This window comes from Diospyros lotus, chromosome 2, assembly GCF_014633365.1.
Source record: "Diospyros lotus cultivar Yz01 chromosome 2, ASM1463336v1, whole genome shotgun sequence".
Taxonomy (NCBI): Eukaryota; Viridiplantae; Streptophyta; class Magnoliopsida; order Ericales; family Ebenaceae; genus Diospyros; species Diospyros lotus.
In genome coordinates, this window is record NC_068339.1 from 38205019 (window position 1) to 38225842 (window position 20824).

General features: G+C 37.2%; 1 protein-coding gene across 8 annotated transcripts in view; it reads right to left on the reverse strand.

Annotated features, from left to right (window-relative positions):
• The window catches only part of LOC127794318 (E3 ubiquitin-protein ligase BRE1-like 2), a 34023-nt gene extending 13714 nt beyond the window's left edge, over window positions 1–20309 (reverse strand). The window contains exons 1-13 of one of the 8 annotated variants that reach the window (XM_052325316.1): window positions 20228–20309; window positions 19988–20126; window positions 19699–19900; window positions 19443–19603; window positions 18479–18544; window positions 16923–16984; window positions 13056–13215; window positions 12883–12966; window positions 12646–12765; window positions 12384–12570; window positions 12150–12310; window positions 11234–11305; window positions 10983–11059 (exon numbers count right to left, since the gene is read on the reverse strand). In XM_052325316.1, the coding sequence (XP_052181276.1) occupies window positions 10983–11059; window positions 11234–11305; window positions 12150–12310; window positions 12384–12570; window positions 12646–12765; window positions 12883–12966; window positions 13056–13193 (839 nt within the window). In that variant the 5' untranslated portion in view covers window positions 13194–13215; window positions 16923–16984; window positions 18479–18544; ... (2 more) ...; window positions 19988–20126; window positions 20228–20309. Of the gene's footprint in view, window positions 1–10982; window positions 11060–11233; window positions 11306–12149; window positions 12311–12383; window positions 12571–12645; window positions 12766–12882; window positions 12967–13055; window positions 18545–19442; window positions 19604–19698; window positions 19901–19987; window positions 20127–20227 lie in introns of all 8 variants that reach the window. The other 7 variants (XM_052325311.1, XM_052325310.1, XM_052325317.1 and 4 more) reach the window with 7 other exon arrangements.
• Between the last annotated feature and the right edge of the window lie 515 nt (window positions 20310–20824).

The following is a 20824-nucleotide window of genomic DNA, read 5'->3' on the forward strand; positions in this document are numbered from 1 at the left end:
TCTTAGCTACCCCTGCTTCGCCCCCTCCTTTTATGTCGCTGGTAAGTGCAACTACTAGGGGTCCTAATAGTTTGATTGGAGGGAATGGAGTCAAAGGGAATGGGATTCCCACAATATGTTGTTTGGTTGCTATGAAGGAATGGAATAATCCATTCCCTCAAATTGATAGAAAAGCTTTTCATCACAAAATGGATGGAAAGCCTTCCCATTCCATGGAATGGGTGTTATAATTACAATTTTACTCCTAAAATTACATTTTGCCTCATATATAAGCCTGCCCTAAACCATTTTTCACATCTCCTTCAATCCATTTGGTGTGAAAAATCCCTCCAAAGTAGATCTAACTACTTGTCGACGTTCGCCACCACTCGCTGACCTATCACTGTTCGTCGAAAATTGATGTCATATTAGTTCAAATTTATCCATGCATATTTGAGATCTAACCAAATTTTATTAATTACATGTAATTATATTAAATTATATTTATTTTTTAGCTATTAAATATGTAAAAAATTAATTTCATATGTTGAGTTCAATTAATTCATCTATATTTTGAATTAATATTTGCTATCTTTTAAATATTACTTGAATATTATTTATGTATTTTCCATTAAATAATTTTTTGACAATTAAATAAAACTTTATTTTTATTCAATTTTATTTAATATTTTTAGCTAAAAAGGAAAATAATTTTTTAACATATATTTGATAATGTTGGGAATAACAGATAATTTTTTAGAATTATCTAATGTGTGAACTATTATTTTTTTCATGTAATTGTTGATGTGTTTTCAGTTGTATTTACTTAGTAGTGGGCTAAGTTATGGACTTAGTTTGTGGTCTGTTTCAAATTAGGTGGTTAGCTAAGTGTTTCCTTATTTTAAGGAAGTGGTGTTGTAACGGCCCGGTATTTTGAGGAAAAGAACAAATGTAAAGGAATGGGGGTAATAAATTTTATGTTGATTTAATTGTGGCAGCTAGCTATTTGTGGGCTAGGAGGAAGATCGCATGTGGAGTTTGGAGGTTGAAGTAGTTACATGTGGTATAGGAAGTTTAAAGTTTGAGGTGAAATGAAATATAGAGAAGCCAAGCGAAGGGAATTATAAAGGAATGAGATGTTGTGTTATTGAAGTGAAATTTGGGGTAGTTGGAAGAAGTGTAGTCGATTGTATGGTGTATGTTTGTGAGTGCATGTGGAGGTATTGTATTTGGGATTGGGAGGTGGAAAATTGAGGTAGAAGGAAGCAAAGTGAGGAGAGGAGGTTGCTGGTTGTCGACAGAATTGGTGTGAGGAAGGAAACTATCGACAGATGGTGTGGATCTGACAACAGATTGGACCGAGTCTGTCGACAGATTGAGGAGAATCATTTCTGGTAGTCGGCAGATGCTCTTGAAGCTGTTGACCAACTTCAATTGGGCTCGATTTTCTAGGCCAATTGGTACATAAATTGGTGAGGGGAAACTTGGAGAAGGTTGTAGAAGCTTGGAGTCAGTGGAGAGAGAGTCGAGAAGCATTGAGTCTTCTTTTTCTCCTTCTCCTTCTCTTCTTCTTCCTTCTTTCTTCTCCTTTCTTTCTCCTTAATCTCTCATTCTTCTTAGTGTATTTTCTGGTGTTGAAGTCTTTAGGAGAGGGGAAGCAAGTCTAGCAGGTAGCTTTCTCTTGGTTTGGCCATCTGAGGAAGAAGTTAAGGTAAGTTATGTTTCCTCTTTCTTTGATAAAGGGGAAAGTTCTTATATTAGAATTGTCTTCCATGGCAAGACTCTTCATTTTATACCTCTTTGGTGGCTGCAAGTTTACCCTCTTGTGATTGATGATGCAAGTTCTTCTCTTGATATCTTGCAAGCCTTACTTCCTTTTTCCTTTGTTGCTAAAGGGGCAAGTTTTACCCCTCCCTTCCTCTTAACTCTTGATCTGGGTGTATGGAGGCTTTAAACAAGAAAAACCCTCATGCTTTTCAAAGATTTGTTCTTGTTGGAGTCTATGTCAAAAGCTTTGTAAATCTCTCTCATCTTTGTGTTGATCTCATTAGTCTCTTTTGGGTTTCAAAATAGGGTTTGTTCTACCCTATAAATCTTGGGAAATGATGTGTTTTATGTTAAGTTGTGATTTGTGCAAGCAATTTGGTGAAGCTTGCATGGTTCGGGTCCTTTGCCTCAGGCCAAAGCTCTTTGTCTGTCGACAGATGGCTTCCTGTCTGTCGACAAAATGCTCCAAAAGACACAATCTGCCGACATATAGCCTTGCATCTATCGACTATCTGGCCCTTAAGATGGAATCTATAAACCGTTTTTGGCTAACTGTCGACCGATTCAACAAATTCTTCTAAGTTATGTTTTGGCAAGTTTTGGGGGGTTTCTTCTTAGTTCTAAGGCAAGTCCAGATGCTCTTGAGGGATTAATCGAGTAATTCTATGGTATATTTAAAGGGTGGTTGAAAGCCATTGATGGGCTATGTATTATCTTTTCTAATATCAAACTCCATAGAAAGTGAAATGAGTCTAATGTGTATCTTGATGCATTTTGTGTTCAACAGCCGAGTAGGGCTTATTTCTCCTTACACTTCTTTATGGAATGATGCCATAGCTTATTGGGATAGGTTCCAAATGGTCGTTATTAGGTTGCTGTTGTATTTCAACCTATCGTTGTATGGCATTGTTTTGTGATGTTGGGCTATGGGTTACATTCATTGGGGATCATGCTTTGTATTTGTGGGGAGCGTGAGCATTGGTATAACACAGTTGGCCTATGAGTGCTGACTCATGTATGATAGACGAGCATATGCATGTAGAACATTTCGCATGTGTAAATTACTATGTGGGTGTAGTATGACCTGATGCTTGGCTTATGGGGGCCTTGCCATCACGCTTATGCTGCAAAAGCCATTGCATTTCTTATGTGTTGCATTACATGGTGAGGATATGAGTAGTTGACTTGAGGGAAAGGAAGTGCGGCTTCCATGATTTTGATATACGAGAAGAGACTCAATTGATCTTGATATACGAATAGAGGCTCGATGTGATATTCTTGTGAGTGCTTTGGCACATATTGATGATGATGGCGAGGGTTTGGTGTGGTGCGGTGCTGCTTTTGATATTGATTTGGTAGCCTGTTCATGACTGCTGGCAGGTTTGAATACAAGGTCTTGCGTGCTAGTGTGTGTACCTCACATGGGCCCCAAGTACCATTATGTGCATATTTATTTATGCGTTTATTTCATAGTTTGAGATCCATGGATTGGATATGTCTACAGTGTGCATGAGGCATGCGGATGTTTAGTTATTTTCCTCCCAATACCTATGTATATGCTAGATTGAGATATGATTCTATTCATGGCATGTATGTGTGATGTTTTGGGAAGGTTCAGTCCTTAACCATTTCCCGTTCTTTCTTTATGCTTACTGAATCTTGTGACTTACTCTTGCTTTACATCATTCCAAGTAAGGATGAACACATCATTGAGGGTGGGTCCAGCGATGTCTGATTTCTCATGGGTAGATGGTGTGTGCAGAGATCACTTGACCAAAAGATGCCTGGCTGGCTTGTATGTGTGTTGTGTCCCAGAAGGGCACTATCATATTTTGTCGAGTTATGTTATTTTGTATCTTATGAGAAAATGGGGCCCGAATGTTATGTAAAAGATTTGACTATGTGCTATGTCATGCTTTCATTGTATCTAATGAGTTAAGGAGAAATTTCCAGTCTTTACAGGGGTAGTGGAGTAGTGCTTCTCCAAAACTGTATATATATTGAGATAGTGTATTGGAAATAAGATGATTTTTCCTTGCTAAATCCTAACATGATATCAGAGCCATAAACATCCTATTTCAGAGAAGCCAACACCTTCTTCTGTGACCTAAAGCCTAGCAATCTCATGACCCAAGAAATCAAGCACAATCTCCTTGAAAGCTATCTCTGCCTCAACTAAATGAAGTGGCGCATCTAAAGCACCAGTTCTAGCAATGATTAGCGCGGAGAACAAGAATAGCTCCTCAACTGGAGAATTGCAGAACATGCAGGCAGCCTATAGATGAAATGGTAAGAACTATTTAAAATGGTCTCAATTGGTTCGTACATTTCTAAAAGGGAGAGGCAAGCTAAGCCACCTACTCGGTACTAGACCTAAACAAGAAGATCCTATGTTTGGAGCTTGGGATGAAGAAGATTCTACGGTAATGGAACTCAATGCTTTGTCTTTTTTTTCTCAAATCATGAATCAGCCTTGGAGCCGATGCAACAGACATTTTGAGTACTTCAGTTCATTAGCTTAGACGTCTTGTTTTGGTAGGCCCCACATTTGTTCGTGTGGGAAATAGTTATTTTCTTGGTTTTGGCATCCTTAGTGGTTGGTCAGATTATTTATGGACAAGGTTGCATAGACATTGACTCAGTTTATTATAATGGAACAGATTTTGCTATGGATCAGTTTATTGGCTATTATTTGTTATGGCCATGACATTGTATGTAAAGAGGCTTGCTTGAGCCTGATGGCCCTATGGTTAATTAAGGGTTAGGCACTCGTCACAAGCCCTCTTTTTTCAGTTGTGACAATAAGTTCATCTCAGCGAACAAACCTTTGACCTAAGATGGACAGATTCCAAATTTACCATGGTGCCTACCACAACATATCAAGCTTTAACCCTACTATGTGGGGTTAGGTATGTGAAAATGTATGCAGAACAGAGTAAAGAATATATGAAAGAGAGAGATAGGAGGGAAAAAACTGATTCAATACTATTGAGCTAAGGTTACAGGTATTTATACTAAACTACTGTAATTGCTATGTACAAGTTATCTACGCAAGGTACAAGGTACAACTAATATATACAACACTTAATACAATCAGACTAATATGAAATCCCAACACTTTCCCTTGAGTAAGTGCAAACATATCATATGTGCCTAGCTTGGAACAAGTGTAAATCTTTGGACCTCAAAGAGCTTTAGTAAACAAGAAAGCTAGATGATTCATAGTAACAAATGCTGTAAAAATTTCATCAAATATCAGTTTTTCTTGCAAAAAAGTGAGTATCTATTTCAATATGCTTTTGGTCCTTTCATGAAAACAGGATTAGAGGCAATATGAAGAGTAGCCTGATTTTTACACATAAGATACATAAAACCTGAATCACCAAACTGCGACTACTTAAGAAGTTGTTTAAGCCAAATCAGCTCACATGTCGTTAATGCCATGGCTCTATACTCAACTTCAGCACTAGATCGAGCCACAACATGCTACTTTTTACTCTTCCAATAAACCAAATTGCCTCCAACCAAAATACAATAGCCGGAAGTTGACCCTCAAATAATAGACCTCTAGTAGGGAAACTATTAATATATCGCAAGATACACACCAAAGCCTACCAATAACCATCACAAGGAGAATCCAAAAACTAGCTAACCACATTAACATCAAATGAGGTCGAGTAACTGTAAGATAATTCAGCTTCACAACTAGTCTCTTGTAACGCCCTGAGTCATGAATAGGTTCCCTCTGCCCAAAAACAAGCTTAGAATTAGGATCCATAAGTGTATCAATAGGCCTAGAATCCAACATGCTTGTCCCCTCCAAAATATCAAGAGCATATTTCCTTTCAGATATACAAATGCCATTCATAGATCTAGCAACTTCAATTCCCAAGAAATACCTTAGTGGACCCAAATCTTTAATCTAAAAATGAGAATACAAATAAGCCTTCAACTGAGAAATTCCTACTCATCATCTCCAATAATGATAATATCATACACATAGACTACCAAACAGGTGCCACCACTAGGAGTATGGTGATAGAAAATAGAATGGTCAACTTCACTCCTACTCAATTCAAAAGATTGAACTACTGAGCTAAGGTGATTAAACCACAGGGATTTCTTGAGGTAACAAACTAGGTGAGACTCCCTTAGAGTAACGAACTTTTGGTGGTTGCTCCATATAAACCTCCCCAAGAAGATCACCATGAAAAAAACATTTTTAATGTCAAGTTGATGAAGAGGCTAATGTCCAATGGTAGCTATAAAAAGAAAAAAACGAACTTGTTAAGAGGGTTATGATTTGATTACAATCTACATATTAAGTAACTGTATATTTTGTGTAAGTCTCTAGTATATATCATTTCCTTATATTAGTATATGATGCATGTATATAATACCTTGAACCTAATCATTTGTGAAATACATTGAGATACACTATTTTATTTTACATGGTACCAAAGCCATTGTAAAATAAAATAAATAGTAAAAAAAAACAAAGGGAGTGAGAGAGAAACCCTAACCCTAGTTTTTAGAAGAAGCAGCTGCTATTGCAGTTGTTATTCACTGCCTTAAAATTGCCAACCATTAAAGCAGCCACTATCATCTCCGTCACCTTCAGTCCTTGTCATCGATTGCGATGCCTTCAATCATTGTTGCCAATCATGACTCATCCTTCCCACAACCCTTCTTGCAACTTGTCTTGCTTGCCCGACTTGTCCTTCTTGCAACTTGTCCTTCTAGTGACCCCTCCACATTTGGCAACAACTCCAACGTGATGCGACACAACCCAAATTGCGTTTTTTATCGCCTTTTGCATCTGTTCTCCAGTCCATCTTTGATCAGACCAGTCTGATCTAACATCAACAATTCTAAATCTACCCAGATCCAACACCAACAACCCTAGATTTGCCTTGATTTCTTTCATTAGAATAAACCCTTTGTGTCCAAATATGCGTTGTCAGTTTCTCAATGCCACTGTCCGGGTTGTGTGGTATTGCTATCTTGGTCTACGGTTTTAGAAACACTAGAAAATGTCTCGCGTTTACATTGGAAACCTAGATAGGGTGCATCATCTTCACCGTAGGCCCTAATTCCTCGTTTAACCCACTAACCAAACTCAATACAAAATAAGCCCTAGTCAGGGTTGGATGGCAATTTAGCATGAGTAACTTCAACTCCTGAAGTCGAACTTGGTATTCCATTATGGAACCTTCTTGTTTCAACTTGTTAAACTCTTCGATAACATCTTCCATGGATTGTTCTCCAAATCGCTCATAGAATTCTTCCGCAAACTTCTGCCACCTGTATACATTCCTGATCCGACTCTATCCTTGGAACCAGGCGTTAGCTATATCATTGAGATATGCTGCCACCAGGTTCACCTTCTGGTTTTATGCCACTTGATAATAGCGAAAACCTCTCACACCTTCTAATCCACCATCTAGGCTTATCTCCTTCAAAAATTGGAATCTCCAATCTAGGAATAGGAGTATGATGTAACATCCCGCATCAAGCGATAGGAGGGACGCGAAACAACTTACCCTGATGAGCCTACACGAACTTCCCAATGGGTCACCCATCCTTGAGCTTCCCCAGCTCAAGCACGCTTAGAATTCTTTGCCTACATTCAGCCCAAAAGGTATCTAGCTGGTATTGTTTCTTTTCTTACTTATCTTCGATATATACTACCCTTCTCTGGACTCTTGAGGTATTACATCCCTCCCCCCCTTTGAGCACATGACGTTCTCATCATACAACCTTACAACTGGTCCCAAATCTTCTCCCCTTAGGAGGCTGCTATCCTAGAAGCCTGCCAAGAGCCGCTCCTTGTTCAGGCCCTCGCACCCCGACGCCACTTCCCGCCCTCATCAGATCTCTTTCTCCAAGGGTCGACTCTGATACCACCTGTAACATCCCGCATCAAGCGATAGAAAGGACTCGAAACAACTTACCCTGATAGGCCTACGCGAACTTCCTAGGAGGTCACCCATCATTGAGCTTCCCCGGCTCAAGCACGCTTAACCCGAGAGTTCTTTGTCTACATTCAACCCAAAAGGTATCTAGCTGGTGTTGTTTCCTTCCTTACTTATCCTCGATATATACTACCCTTCTCTGGACTCTTGGGGTATTACATATGAGGACTATGGGAGTAGTATAAGGGCCTCTCACCTGAATTTCTAGCTCAATTTCTATCCAGTCATCAACTACATGTAGATCAGGGGCTTGTGATAGAATTCTAGCCCTTGCAGTGGCTCTTGGGGGGAAATCCAGCAACAAGCTCGTTTGGGGCCTCCTATAAAACAGATCAAGGACACTATTGATCCTTTGATTTACAGTAGCAATCTCCAGATGAATTCTAGAGAATTGCTCTTTCATCCCCTGATCTACCCTGCACCGCCTCCCTGGCCATAGCACTCTCAACCCTGTTGTTTTACTTTTGTATACTTAGTTTTGATAATGAAAAACAATATTTTATTTAATCCCTAAGTCATGAATCAAGGTTGTAGTTTTCAACATAAATCAATTTCAACATCAAGTATTACTTTGTGAGAATGAAAACCAAATGAATTTCAAGTATCGAAATTTCAAAATCATATTTTTCTAAATCTGAAAGGTTAGCACCTTATAAGGAGACATATATGAAAATGTTTTCTTTTTAGAAAACTAACTCCTGGTATTTCAATAGCTAACATTCATTAGTGATAAAATGATTTTTAACGAATTTTTCAAAAAATAGAAAGTGTATATCTTAGAGGTGGTAAAATCGTAAAATCCTAAGTTTGTACTAAAACCCAAATTCTACTTTTTTATTCTTATGGATTTTGATTTTTTAGATATTTTTATTGAATCCAAATGGGGGGTACTTTCTTATTTACATTTATATATTAAAGTAAATGAAAAGTAAAATATAAATTAAACAAAATGATGACATTTACTTAAACTAAAGAAATGTAAATATGTTGTGATGTTTTGTATCAATCAAGTGTACTTCTACGTGTTATCAGTTAAGTGTTCAGATTTTCCAAATTGATAGTCGACTATATGCCTAAGTGCTGTCGACTATGCCTAAGGATAGTCGACTATGTGCTTGAAGATAGTCGACTATGCTTGCATGTTCTGTCAACTATTATGAAAGGATAGTCGACTATGATTTTTCTTCTGTCGACTATATATGTATATGATGTTATAAAATTCTCTTTGTATTTTTGATCTGTCGACTATGTAAAAGGATTTGTCGACTATGAGAAGTTTTGGTTGAGCAATAGTCGACTATGTCTTGTTTTATTTGAAAATATAGTCGATTAACCTATTTTGTTTGTCGACTGTTTGTTTCTCAGAAGTCAATAACGGCTAGTTTTTCAATCTCCAACGGCTGGTTTCTCATTCTCCAACGACTAGTTTTGGGCAAGACTCTTGGGATGTTTATATATACATATCAAGGAGATCAAGAGAAGGCTAATGGACAGGAACGAATTGAATTGAGCTTACATTTTATACTCGTTTCTATTTACATTCACCGTGCTTCTATTTTCTCTCTTCAAGGCTGTGATCTTAATCTGTATACATTCATTTAAGCCTTGTATCATTTTTGAAAGACATTGTAACTAAGAGATTCATCTCTTAGATTCTCTCCAATTATACATTTCTTGTATTTCTTAGCTTATGTAGCTAGAGGGCCCATTTGATTGAGAGGTTTGTAAATTTCCTAGTTGAGAACTAGAGGACCTACTCGGGTTGAGTAGGGGGTTGATAGTGGATTGTTTTGAAAATCCTTAGTGAGGAGCTAAGGTAGTGGATTAGGCTTGGGTTAAGCCGAACCACTATAAATTCTTGTGTTCATCTCTTGCTTGTGCTTTTATTTCATTTATTATTTCAAGCATTTCAATAACACTTGCATCAAATTTTCCATCAAAATGATTTCAAGTTTCTATCAAGTTTTTAAAATATCCAATTCACCCCCCCTCTTGGTGTGTGCCATAGCACCTCCCAGTCTAACAAACCCTACCATGACTTAGCTCTTCTTGAGTCTAGCAAAGCTCAAGTTCCATAGTTTTGAGCATGACTTCTAATTGTTTCATTCTCATCCCTTTCGCCATACCTCAACCCCAACAACTTCCTCTTATCTGCAATTGAATTGTCTACTCTATTTTCCAACTAATAGGCTTACTTCGATTTGCACCGAATTATCACTTCTGATCTGCAATCACTATCTCCTCTTATCTATAATTGATTGCTGATCAAGACTAACAATGATCACAACTCACAATCCCCCAATCCAATCCGATCGTTGGGAAATCACTACAACTAATTGCTATGGATTATTTCCCTCCAGATCTGCTTGCGATCATTGCGGATTCAAGATAGCTCAGACTCTAATTGCAATCATTGTGATTCAGCAATCACCCCTAGACCTACTTCCACTTCACGCATTCCTTGCTAGAATCTTAGTTCAGCAGCCCAAGACCGCTAGCTTTGATACTAATTGTTAGATCCTAAGATTTGATAGTGGCTATTTAGGGTAGAACTTGAGAATTAGAGAGAAAATGTAGGGAGAGTTAGACTGAAAGAGGGAGAACAACAAGAATTGGGGAGGAATAGAGGGTTTGAGAGACAGAAGGAGAGAATAGAAAAGTGGAGGGAAAAGATTCAATTATCATTCACATGAATCCCCATCCTCTTACAAGTGGCCTTTTATAGGCATAGGCTGGCTGCTCTTTAGTTATTGTACCTAAAGGTACAAACTAAAATAGTAGCAGCCATGTGCCCTAACAAAATTACAAATAATATGTAGCTTAATTACAATATTACCCCTCTATTGCCCCTAGGGTTGTGACAGCTCTCTCCCAAGCAAGGGAAAGAGTTTCCCCTCCCTCCACTTTCCCTAAAACCCCAAACCCTCACCCAAACAAAGGATAAGGCTATGGATCACTTTTTGTGTGTATGCACGTGTGTGTTTTTGAAGCATATTATGTTGTACTAGCATTCTACTACATTCATGCATATGAAAGAGCAAATATCTTTGTTACTCATCAAAAAGTACATTGACATGTACTACATTCATGCATGTGAAAATGCAAATATCTCTACTACCCATCAAAAAGTAAGCATCAATTCGTGCCTATTCTTTTTCTCTTATTAGAATAGTGCAATAAATTTTAATTGTAACTGTTTAAAAACCCAATGACCAAAAGCATTTTCAACGGATTCACTAAACCCTGATTTAGGAAATGTACCTGTTGTCATGTATTTGCTGCCCCACCATGTCCAGTAGCATTTGTGATTCTAGTTTTTTCTTTTGCATCTTCTCTATCTGCAGCAATTTCACATTCTGAAGTTACCAACACAATCTAGTTCATCTATGATCCCAAGTCCAAAGGTTAAAGTTTTTTGACAAGTAATGCTTGCTTACTTTAGAATGATCTTTAAAGAGGAAACCATAAACAAAAGAGGTTTTAAAATGTGGACTAGAGTTAGAGAAACTTACAAGTGCTTTTAAGGATTTAATCTTTGCATCCTGTTGGGAACATGTATCTACCAAGCTCTTCTCTTCATCAATCTACCAGAAAAGAATAGCTAAATCTCAAAGGAAAAAAGGTAGCATAATAGACAATGTAACTAAAAAGAAATACCACACAGTAGATACCAATAACTTTTGGACCCCAATCAAATTCATAACAAACCAAGAAAGTCTTACAATTTCAAATACTTTCATTTCTATTTCTATTTTTTCACTAAAACTTATGTCAATTACCTGCTAAAAAATTGTTCCTCAAATTTCATATTGTACTTTTGGACAGCAAGGAATTATGTGAAATTTTGCAATCAAGATTAATGGACACTGACCCTAGGAAAGGGATGTACTAGTACAACCATACAGGTTGATCAAACCCCTTGGGTTTTTCATTTTCCTTTCTACTTTACTGAGGAGGTCAGTTCCTAGTGTCATTAGAAAGGGTGAGGGGTTTATTTAACAAAAATTAAAGCTAGATGTAACCACTTGAATTGCATTTTATTTAAAGAGAACAACGGGCAAGGACTTATTAGGGAAAAGGAAATAAAAAAAGGGATCAAGGCTAGAAAACCAAGATGCCATAGCCAATTAAGCAACTTTATCAAGGCGTCCAACCAAATCTAACCTGGAACCAGATACATATTACCGTTTGATGAACAAAAGTTCTTACAAATCAAGAGTATTACCTAAATTAATGTGCTCTTGTTTTGCTAGTTCGCAGGAATAGATTTCTACAAATAACCACTATTGGCTCTTTTATTGCCCATAAAATATATTGCCCTTGAAATTTTTCACTACGGGAGTGAGTTATAGAAAGGTCATTAAACATATAACTTCATCACAAAAGAAAGGTTGGGTGAAACAATATCCAATGGCAATGAAACAGAACCTGCTCAGACAACATAACTTTGAGTGATTGGACTTTTTCTCTTAAAGAAATGGCTTCATAAGCTGTTTCTTTCCAAATCTCCAGCTGAGCTTCCATCATCCCTAATTCTTTGGACAAAATTGAGGTCATCACATGAATTTCTGCTTCTATGTCTTTTCCACCTGGAGAAGGAATCAAGACTTAGAAAGTTGAAGCTCATTGATAAACATAAATTTGTTATCATAATAGAATTACTTGACTCTTGCACAGCTTCTTCCATTTTAATCTCCATGTTATTTTTTCTAATAATGCAATTCTGCAATTGAAGCTTTAGTTCGTTAATAATAGATTCAGAATTGATGGAATCGTTCAGAGCAGCATGCCATGATTCTGCTTTTGTACTCAGTTCCTTTTCCTTTCTGACTATGGAAGACCTGTCAGCCTGTAAGTAAAATTTTTAGAGGGACCATATAGGTGAAGCATCATATAGCTTAAGCAAGTAAATAAGCAACTTAACCTGTAGGGAGTCTATGAGTTCTTTATAGTTTTCTACTTGGAAATTCCAATGCAGGAACTGATCATCCAACAAATTATATAAATGGGATGAATAAACATACTTCTTGTCCTTCATCTCAACCTACAGGAACACATTACTAATTTAAGGTTTATTGCTCGTCAGAGCTGAACCAATTTAATCTAGCATTTTCAAATGTAAGTATGAATCAGATGCACACACAAAAATCGCATTTAATACCTGATGCTCTTGCAGCTGCTTAAAAAGCATTACATTTTTCTGCTGTGCATCTTGCAGCTCAGATAGACGGTTTGCTGCCAGAATCTACATAAATAGTTAAATACATATGCATGAGAGAGAGAGAGAGAGCGAGCGAGCGAGAGAGAGAGAGAGAGAGAGAGAGAAGATAACACCTTAGTCCCCTCAATGGAATCCTTCAATTCTGACAAACATATTGTCGTACCAGATATTGTTTCAGTTGACAAGCTTCTACTTGCTTCCCCAACAACAGAGGTATGAACCCCAGAACTAGATGCCACATCCTTCTGCATTTTCAGATTAACTAGTTCTCTCCTAGATTTTTGAAGTCAGGCCGTGCCCTTGTTTGGTTAAATTTAGGATAGAGAAAAAGATAATATATAAAGAAAGATAAATCAACACAAGGCATTCACAAGAAGCAGGTTAAGGTAGTGGTCTAAGTATTGCTCATCAAACATATATCTATATACATATAAAAGTTGTAAACTTGTATCTGTAGATTTTTATGTTACATGGCATTCATCAAATTTATATATAAATATACGTAGTACAACTTATATGTGCGTGTGTGTGCAGAGGTATATGCCTACTAACAAAAATGTTGAAAATATATCTCAAAGCCTATGGAATTGTCTCAGATTGATCTTATGAATGGCAATGAAAATTTGTTTATAATTATATCCTTATGTGTAATCTTTCTGCTTCAATAAAAGAACAGCAATCACCTATGCAACCAGACAACCTCCATTACCATCAAGTCATCAATCATTGGTAATTGGATGATAGTATTCAATATCCCAAGTTATAAAACAAGAAAAGAAAATTTCCCTGTCTCATTTGGAAGGACATCGATCACATCATGCAGAAGAACAATCATCAAATCATCAATCCTAGATAGCTGGAAGATAGCATCAGATAATCCCAAGTTATGGAAACGAAACAAAAAGGAAAACTATTGTCCAAAAATTATTTTATCATCTTGATAAATTATTAGAGAAACAATACCTTCCTAATTGATGGCTAATAATAAGAATTAAGAACATTATGAAAACAATTTGAGGATTTTCATTTGCAATAAGGGCTTTCCCCAAGGCTTATGCCTTTCTCGTTGGTTCTATGATAGATGCTACACAATGTTATTTTCCCCAAAATAATGCTATTTATACAAAAAAATTCCCAAAAATACTAATCAGATTCAACTATTTCCTTGTCTAGTAGACTATATTCCATGCCAATGACATCTCATCTATTGTTTTTAGTTTCAAGAGTTGAATAAAAGTCGACTTAGCCATAGACTATTCAATATATGGAGTTAATAGTTACCAAACCAATAAATTGTGTGGTCAACTAATCAAAGGGAAGTCAACTGATGTATGAAGTTGGTTCACAGAAGTGTAGTTTGCAGTGTCAGGAATCAACTAGAAGTCAACTTAGCCATAGACTATGAAGTGAATGGAATCAGTAGTTGAGCAAGCCAATCAACTAACCACCTACTTTGCGTCTTTTGTGGCTCTGCGCCGGAGTCTATGGACTACCTCTTCGTCCATTGTGAGACTGTTTTGTGCTTGTGGCAGCAAATCTTTAGTTGGTGGGGCTTTGAGTGGGTTTGTTCGAGATCGGTTGGGGGCCTTTTTGAGCAGTGGGATTTCTTTGCTCGGGGTAAAGTTCAAAGAAAGGTATGGAAGTCTCTATTTTATTCAGCGCTATAGACAATGTGGCTGAAGCAGAATAGGCTAATTTTCAAAAATCGAGGGTCAAGTGCAGTTGATATCTTTAACTCGGTGCTTGCTAGATTGGTCGCTTGGGTGAGGGCTGTGGAGCCATCTTTCCCCTACTCAGTGGATCAGGATCAGGTTATCATGTCAGCCTCTACTCTGGGCTGCTAAGTTCTTCTCCCTCTTCTAGGCTTGTTGGCTTTAATGTCAGTTTTGGGTTGCCATTGTCCCCTAATGGCTTGTGTTGGGGGGGGGGGGGTGTTTGGTCGATATAGTTTTGTTTGGAACTCTCTTGTTCCGTGTCTTTGATGTACATCTTCTATACTTTCATTAATATATTGAGCTCACTTTTTTCAAAAAAAAAAACCTAACCACCTACTTAATGTGGAAAATAATGGTATCAATTTTTGGAAAATATTTGAGGATTATACAATGGTATTAATTAGTGTCGCTACGAATGAAGAATAAGCTAAAAATCAGAATATAATGGTATTAGTTTTTGGTTGACTGCCAGCTACTTAGCCTATCCTAGTCCTCACAATCATCTCCATAGTCAAATCTTGTCAATTACTAGTTCTACTTTGCCTAATTGACCCCAATGTCACTATTCACCCATTTCTCCTTATTTCACTCCAACACATTCCTACAAATACATAACCAATCATCCATAGGCCAATTTCCTAGACTATGGCATACACATCCTTGGACAAAATATACTTGCCGTTATAGGTTATCCTATCCTGATTAGGGATATTTTATCCCCATTCTTGATAATGTTCAATTGATTGGACACCTAAGTTCTAGGACCATTCAAAATTGGCTTTCTTGACCTTTTGATCGCCTTAAGATTAGGGCCTATATTGAGATAGGATGTTGGGGCTTCGATAGTGGCTAGAAATTCAATTTCCAACAACTTCATTGGCCAAACACCAATTATGGAGACCAAATAGAAAGGAAAGTTGAGAGGTGAAGGCCTTAGGTCGCAAACTTTCTACATTAGCAATAAAGCTCAAACAAAGGGGAAAATGGACCTCAACTAGGGTTCTAGCGAACTAGGGTTGGCCAGGAGGGAGTTCAATAATAAAGAGGGGTAGTATTGATGGAGGGTTACAATGGTCAAAAACAAGGAAGAAAGGATCTTGAATCTAAGGTTTTAGTAGTTTACACATTAAGCATGTTCAGAAAACCAGCAAAAACTGAAAGAAGAGAGAGAGAGACAGAACAAAGAATCAATAAACCAGTGGGAATTAAAACCTGCTTAACTAGAAACCTCTGGCAATTATCAATGTACTGCCTTTTCCTCTTGATGCTGAGGAGATTCAGCCTTCAACCCTCCTTATACCTTTGCTTGAAGGTAGAGAATACAGAGAAACTAGGGCTTTTGATGTTTGCTAGAGAGAGAACGAGGGCATGCTTGGAGAGAGAAGAGAGTAGAAGGAAACGGGCACCTTCGACCCCTTTACGATGCTTACATAACCCTTTAGGGGGAGAGAGAGAGAGAGAGACGGTAGAAGCAAATGGGCACCTTCGACCCCTTTTATAATGCATACATAAACCCTTTAGAGAGTTAACCTAATGGGCCCTACATAGCCCCTTAATTTTCCTAGGGCCGACATAATGCAGGATATGCAGGCCCACTAAGGTTACTATATCTTCACCTAGACTATAATCATCTTACCAATTTCAAAGTGGATTTTATTTAATTGTCTAAACCTTAAAGAAAAAGGGTCGTCTTGTATCATATTATTGGTTATAAATTCATTAGAGAATGACAATCTCAATTTCTATTATGGCATCTCTGAAAATTAATTTATCTAGAATTTCTAGTTCAGTCTTCAAAGGATCTTTAGGAAAAGTACTGAAACAATGATCCCAATAAAATGTAACATTGTAGTAACAGACTAACAATCAGGTTTTTTTACATGAGAGAACCAATTGATGGAATTGATTTCTCTTTTTATTTTTTCCTCTTTTAGAAGAAACAATCAAAAAAATTCACACAAAAAAAACGCAAAGAAAAGGACCAGTAACTGTACTCTCTAGGTAATGCAATCAAATTTTTATTTTCACAAAAAACAATCAAATAAAGAAAACTAATCTTCAGTAAGATGTTAAGTGGCACTTTTAGAACAATCATAATCATCAAAACAAATCAAATAAAAAAAGAACATACATCCATAGTAGAAAAGAAGGTTGGGGACTCATTCGATCAGTATCTCTGGTCCAGGTGTAAGAGAAGGGAAGAAAGATTTGCTGGAAGAAGGGGAGGAAAAGATAGAAGATCTTCTGAGAGAAGAAAGATCATACCAGAAAAATCATCAGATTTTGGCCAGAAATGATCCTCGTCTTGGTTTAATGTTGGCATATTGCTGCATCCAATGAGAGAATTAAGGGAACAGCCAGCCAAATGATAATGGTCTCTCTCAGTCAGACTGCTGGAGAAACAAAAGGAAGAAATATCTGATCTGATTTCATCTAGGACAACTTTCTGGGCATTCTATAGGTAGGAAAAATATTTCAGTTATATTTAACCATAAAGGATCCATAACTACCACCGGTTTGAATTGCAGATATTGCTGATTTTTTGCTAAGATGTTGGTTTTCCCTCCAAACAGGTCTAGGCATCAATCCAACCATTTATTGGACTGGTTGCCAATTTCAGGCTGGCTGGTCCAGCCTAGTTTTCAAAATACTGCAGGGGTCATGACTGCCCTTGACCGCATCCTCTTTATTTTTTAGTACAATTCAAAGTTTGAGATACCTTGATTAAAATTCTCTCTTTTTGTCCTTCAATACTTAGAAATGGAAGGAATTGAACAATCAATGCAGTAAGGGTGAGGTAAGACATTGTGCACTGATATTGCATGGAAGAGGCAGGGATTCAGTACTTTGCAAGGAACCAAAGTATATTGCCAAAGACGGACATGTGAAGGACAGAGACTCATATGACCAATCAATATTTTTGCAGGGTGAAAATTTTTTGAGAAAAGTCCCTAATACATATACATAATTATTGTTTACAGATGTGATTTTCTAGTGCATTAATCAGGAGATGTTTCAAGTTTGAAGCACCAGCTGCAATACAATGAACCAAGTTGTTCCCTCAATGAATTTTATGTTATTCACTTCACCTCAGTCAACATGCCTCAATGCCATGACTTTTCTAAATGTAGAATGCATCACAAACAGACTTATGAAATAACCACTGATCAATTATTTGATCACAGCCCAGATATTATCATAGGAATTATTGTATACTGTCAACTATTAATTATTCCCTTTTCAGAATTAGATCTAGTTGCAATTTTGATGCTTGGGCATGAGGTCATGTACAACCCTTGGGGCCTTAAATTTCCCATAGACCTTTACTTTTCCTTTCAGAGGAAACAGTTCTTCTAGGTAATTAGACCTCCAAATGGGCAACAAAACAAATCACAACTTAGAATTATATGCACCAGGTTATACTACCATGTCCTAGAATTGGAAATTATTTAATACATGTATCATAGTTCCTTATCAAAGTTTGTTGGCTTTCATTCCCATTTTGAAGAAGAGCTGTAAATTCCAACCAAAGGACAACTTTGCATACAGAAAAGGTAAGAGAAGAAAATAAAATTGCAAAATTTAATGAACCTGATCAGATTTGTAACAACTAAATCAAAAGGGAGATGAAAATTAAAACAATATCATGAAGTACTTCTAGGCAAATGTTACCTTTCCAAATTCTCACTATAATAGTATCATAGTCAAACTAAAAGGCCTCTGAGAAAACTAGGCATTACATCCCATTGATTAATAAGTGAGGGCACTCATCAATGATATTTTGATTGACAAGAGAGCAAAAATTGAAGAATGTTACAAACCTTGTCTGCATTACAAGTCTTCAACCCGCTTGGGTAAACCCGAATGATCAACACCAATTTCCAAATCTACAACACAAAAACAACCTATAGTCAATTGAAACAGAACAAGAAACATACCCACATACACATGCAACCCCATTTAGTCATCATCTTGCTGACCCGAAATGAGTGGGTTTGCAGGAAATCTCGCAAAACCAGCCTTGGGGAGGACATAAAAGATGCAAGGAAGCAGGATTTCAAGCAAAGAAACATGTACTCTGATGAAGTTCTTGGCATAGGATTAAGTGACTCTTCCCACCCAAAGAAAGCCCCCTTCCAATGTATGAAAATAGGGATTTGTCTGGCAAAGCAGTAGTTTCGGAAGGTGCTCCAGGCAATCTCTTTGTTGGCTTCAAATGAAGATTCCATCTTCATTAATTTCTTGCTTTGTTGTTTTTTCTATCACTTCAGTTATAAAATGTCACAATATTTCCATTTTTAGCAATTACAGCTATATATTTTAATTGGATGATTATCTATATAAAAAAGACAAAAAAAAGTCATAATTATGTTAGTTTATGAAAATAATAATAGTTTAAAATGTGCACATTTTTTCTTTCTTTTTAAATAATCAACCTACTATTCCATTTCCATCCCAATATACTATTTTTCTTGAAAAAGGCACATTAATTATAGATATAGATCAAGAGGATAAAATCAAGTTTGAAAGCTGATAGTCCATCAAAACAACACATCCATAGTAGCTAATAAGGCCTCACGGCCCTCACCCACACTGACAAACAAAGCTTAACTGAAAACATAAAGAAGAAGATATGCATATGCTCCAATCTAGTCATATCTTCACAAAGTGAACATCATTCTGGCCAAATGCAGTTCCACAGGCAGGACACTTGCGATGCCGGAGCTCTAGATTTCTTAGAATGCAGGGGGAGCAAAATAGATGATAGCACTTGGTGGTCATAACCTCCTTTGGCTGATCAAAACATACTCCACACTTGAGGATAGCCTAGCACTCCTTGATTTCGTTCTCCAGTTTCTGTACTGCACCTTCTCAAATTTCGGAACTCATTTCAGCAACCTTCTTATTCACCTCCTTCAACTCTTCTTTAATCTTGTACCTCACTTCTATTATGGAAGCAAAAACAGAAGTTAAATACACAACTAATTATAAACTGAAAAAGGTGAAAATGCTGCTCATCACGGAGTACAGACAAATACACCTTTCCTTTGTCCTACTCCATTCGGTCATCAACCTTCTTTCTCTGCAATTGCTTATATTTCCTTCTCAGAGGAAGAAACTGTAGATTTCACTTCAATTCCTTCTCAGCATCTGCCAACTCCCACTCCACAGTTTTTGGAATTCACTGCAAGGCATCTATCTTCTTTAGTAGACCTCAAGGCTTCAGCAATGCAAGCTTTAATCTGCAGGGTTGGGTTCTAATATTGGTTGGAGAACGCTCAGGAAGGGTAAATGGCAACATTTGACTACAAACTACTGATAAACATTACCTGCTCCTCACAGTCAGCAATCTCCAACTTTAGAGATACCACTGTTGCACTTCCCTGCTGAGATTGCCCCGACAATACCTGCTTTTTCAGAAAGTAAAAACCTCTGTGCCTGCTTCATCTTCATAATCTCAGAAACAAGCTGCAGTAATAAACAAACAAACAACTAAATCGTGAACCCAGCACTAGCATCCAACAACATATGAGTATGGGAGTAACAAAACAGGGAACCGTGGCACAGACCTTAATGTTATAATCAACCCTCTCAGCCAACTGCTGCAACAAACACTGGTTCTGTGCTTGCATATCTTTATATGATTGCCCTATTGTCCGCAAATAAAGTAAAAAGCATAAACAGAAAGAAAGGCAATCAGATAGAAATGATGACAGGATAAAGGCATCAAAATACCTCCAACTGAACAGAAAAGAGGTAATTTTAGGAAATGTGGTTAACATGCCTGAATTTCGGAAACATAAACCTCCGCCTCTGCATCTTTACTTTTAACAGCCTCCTCCAACTCTAAAACATCTCTGCAGTGAAGTTACAGTAGAACCCAGGAACACAATCTGGAACTTCATTAAAACAGAAAAATAAAAAGAGTAAAGAAAATGCATATTTTCGCATGATTCCACATGGAAAGGAAAAGGAAATATGAAATGATATTAAAATTGGATTCATCGGGTTAAAGCGAGCAGCGTTGCCTTCAACAGTTTGAAGTACTAATGACAGCGGGAAAGACAAGTACTTCAATGAGTTCATTTCTCAAAGAGGATATACAAGTTAGAATCAGAATAACCAATTCACAGGATTAAAACAAGAGTAGAAATCTTAGGCATTAA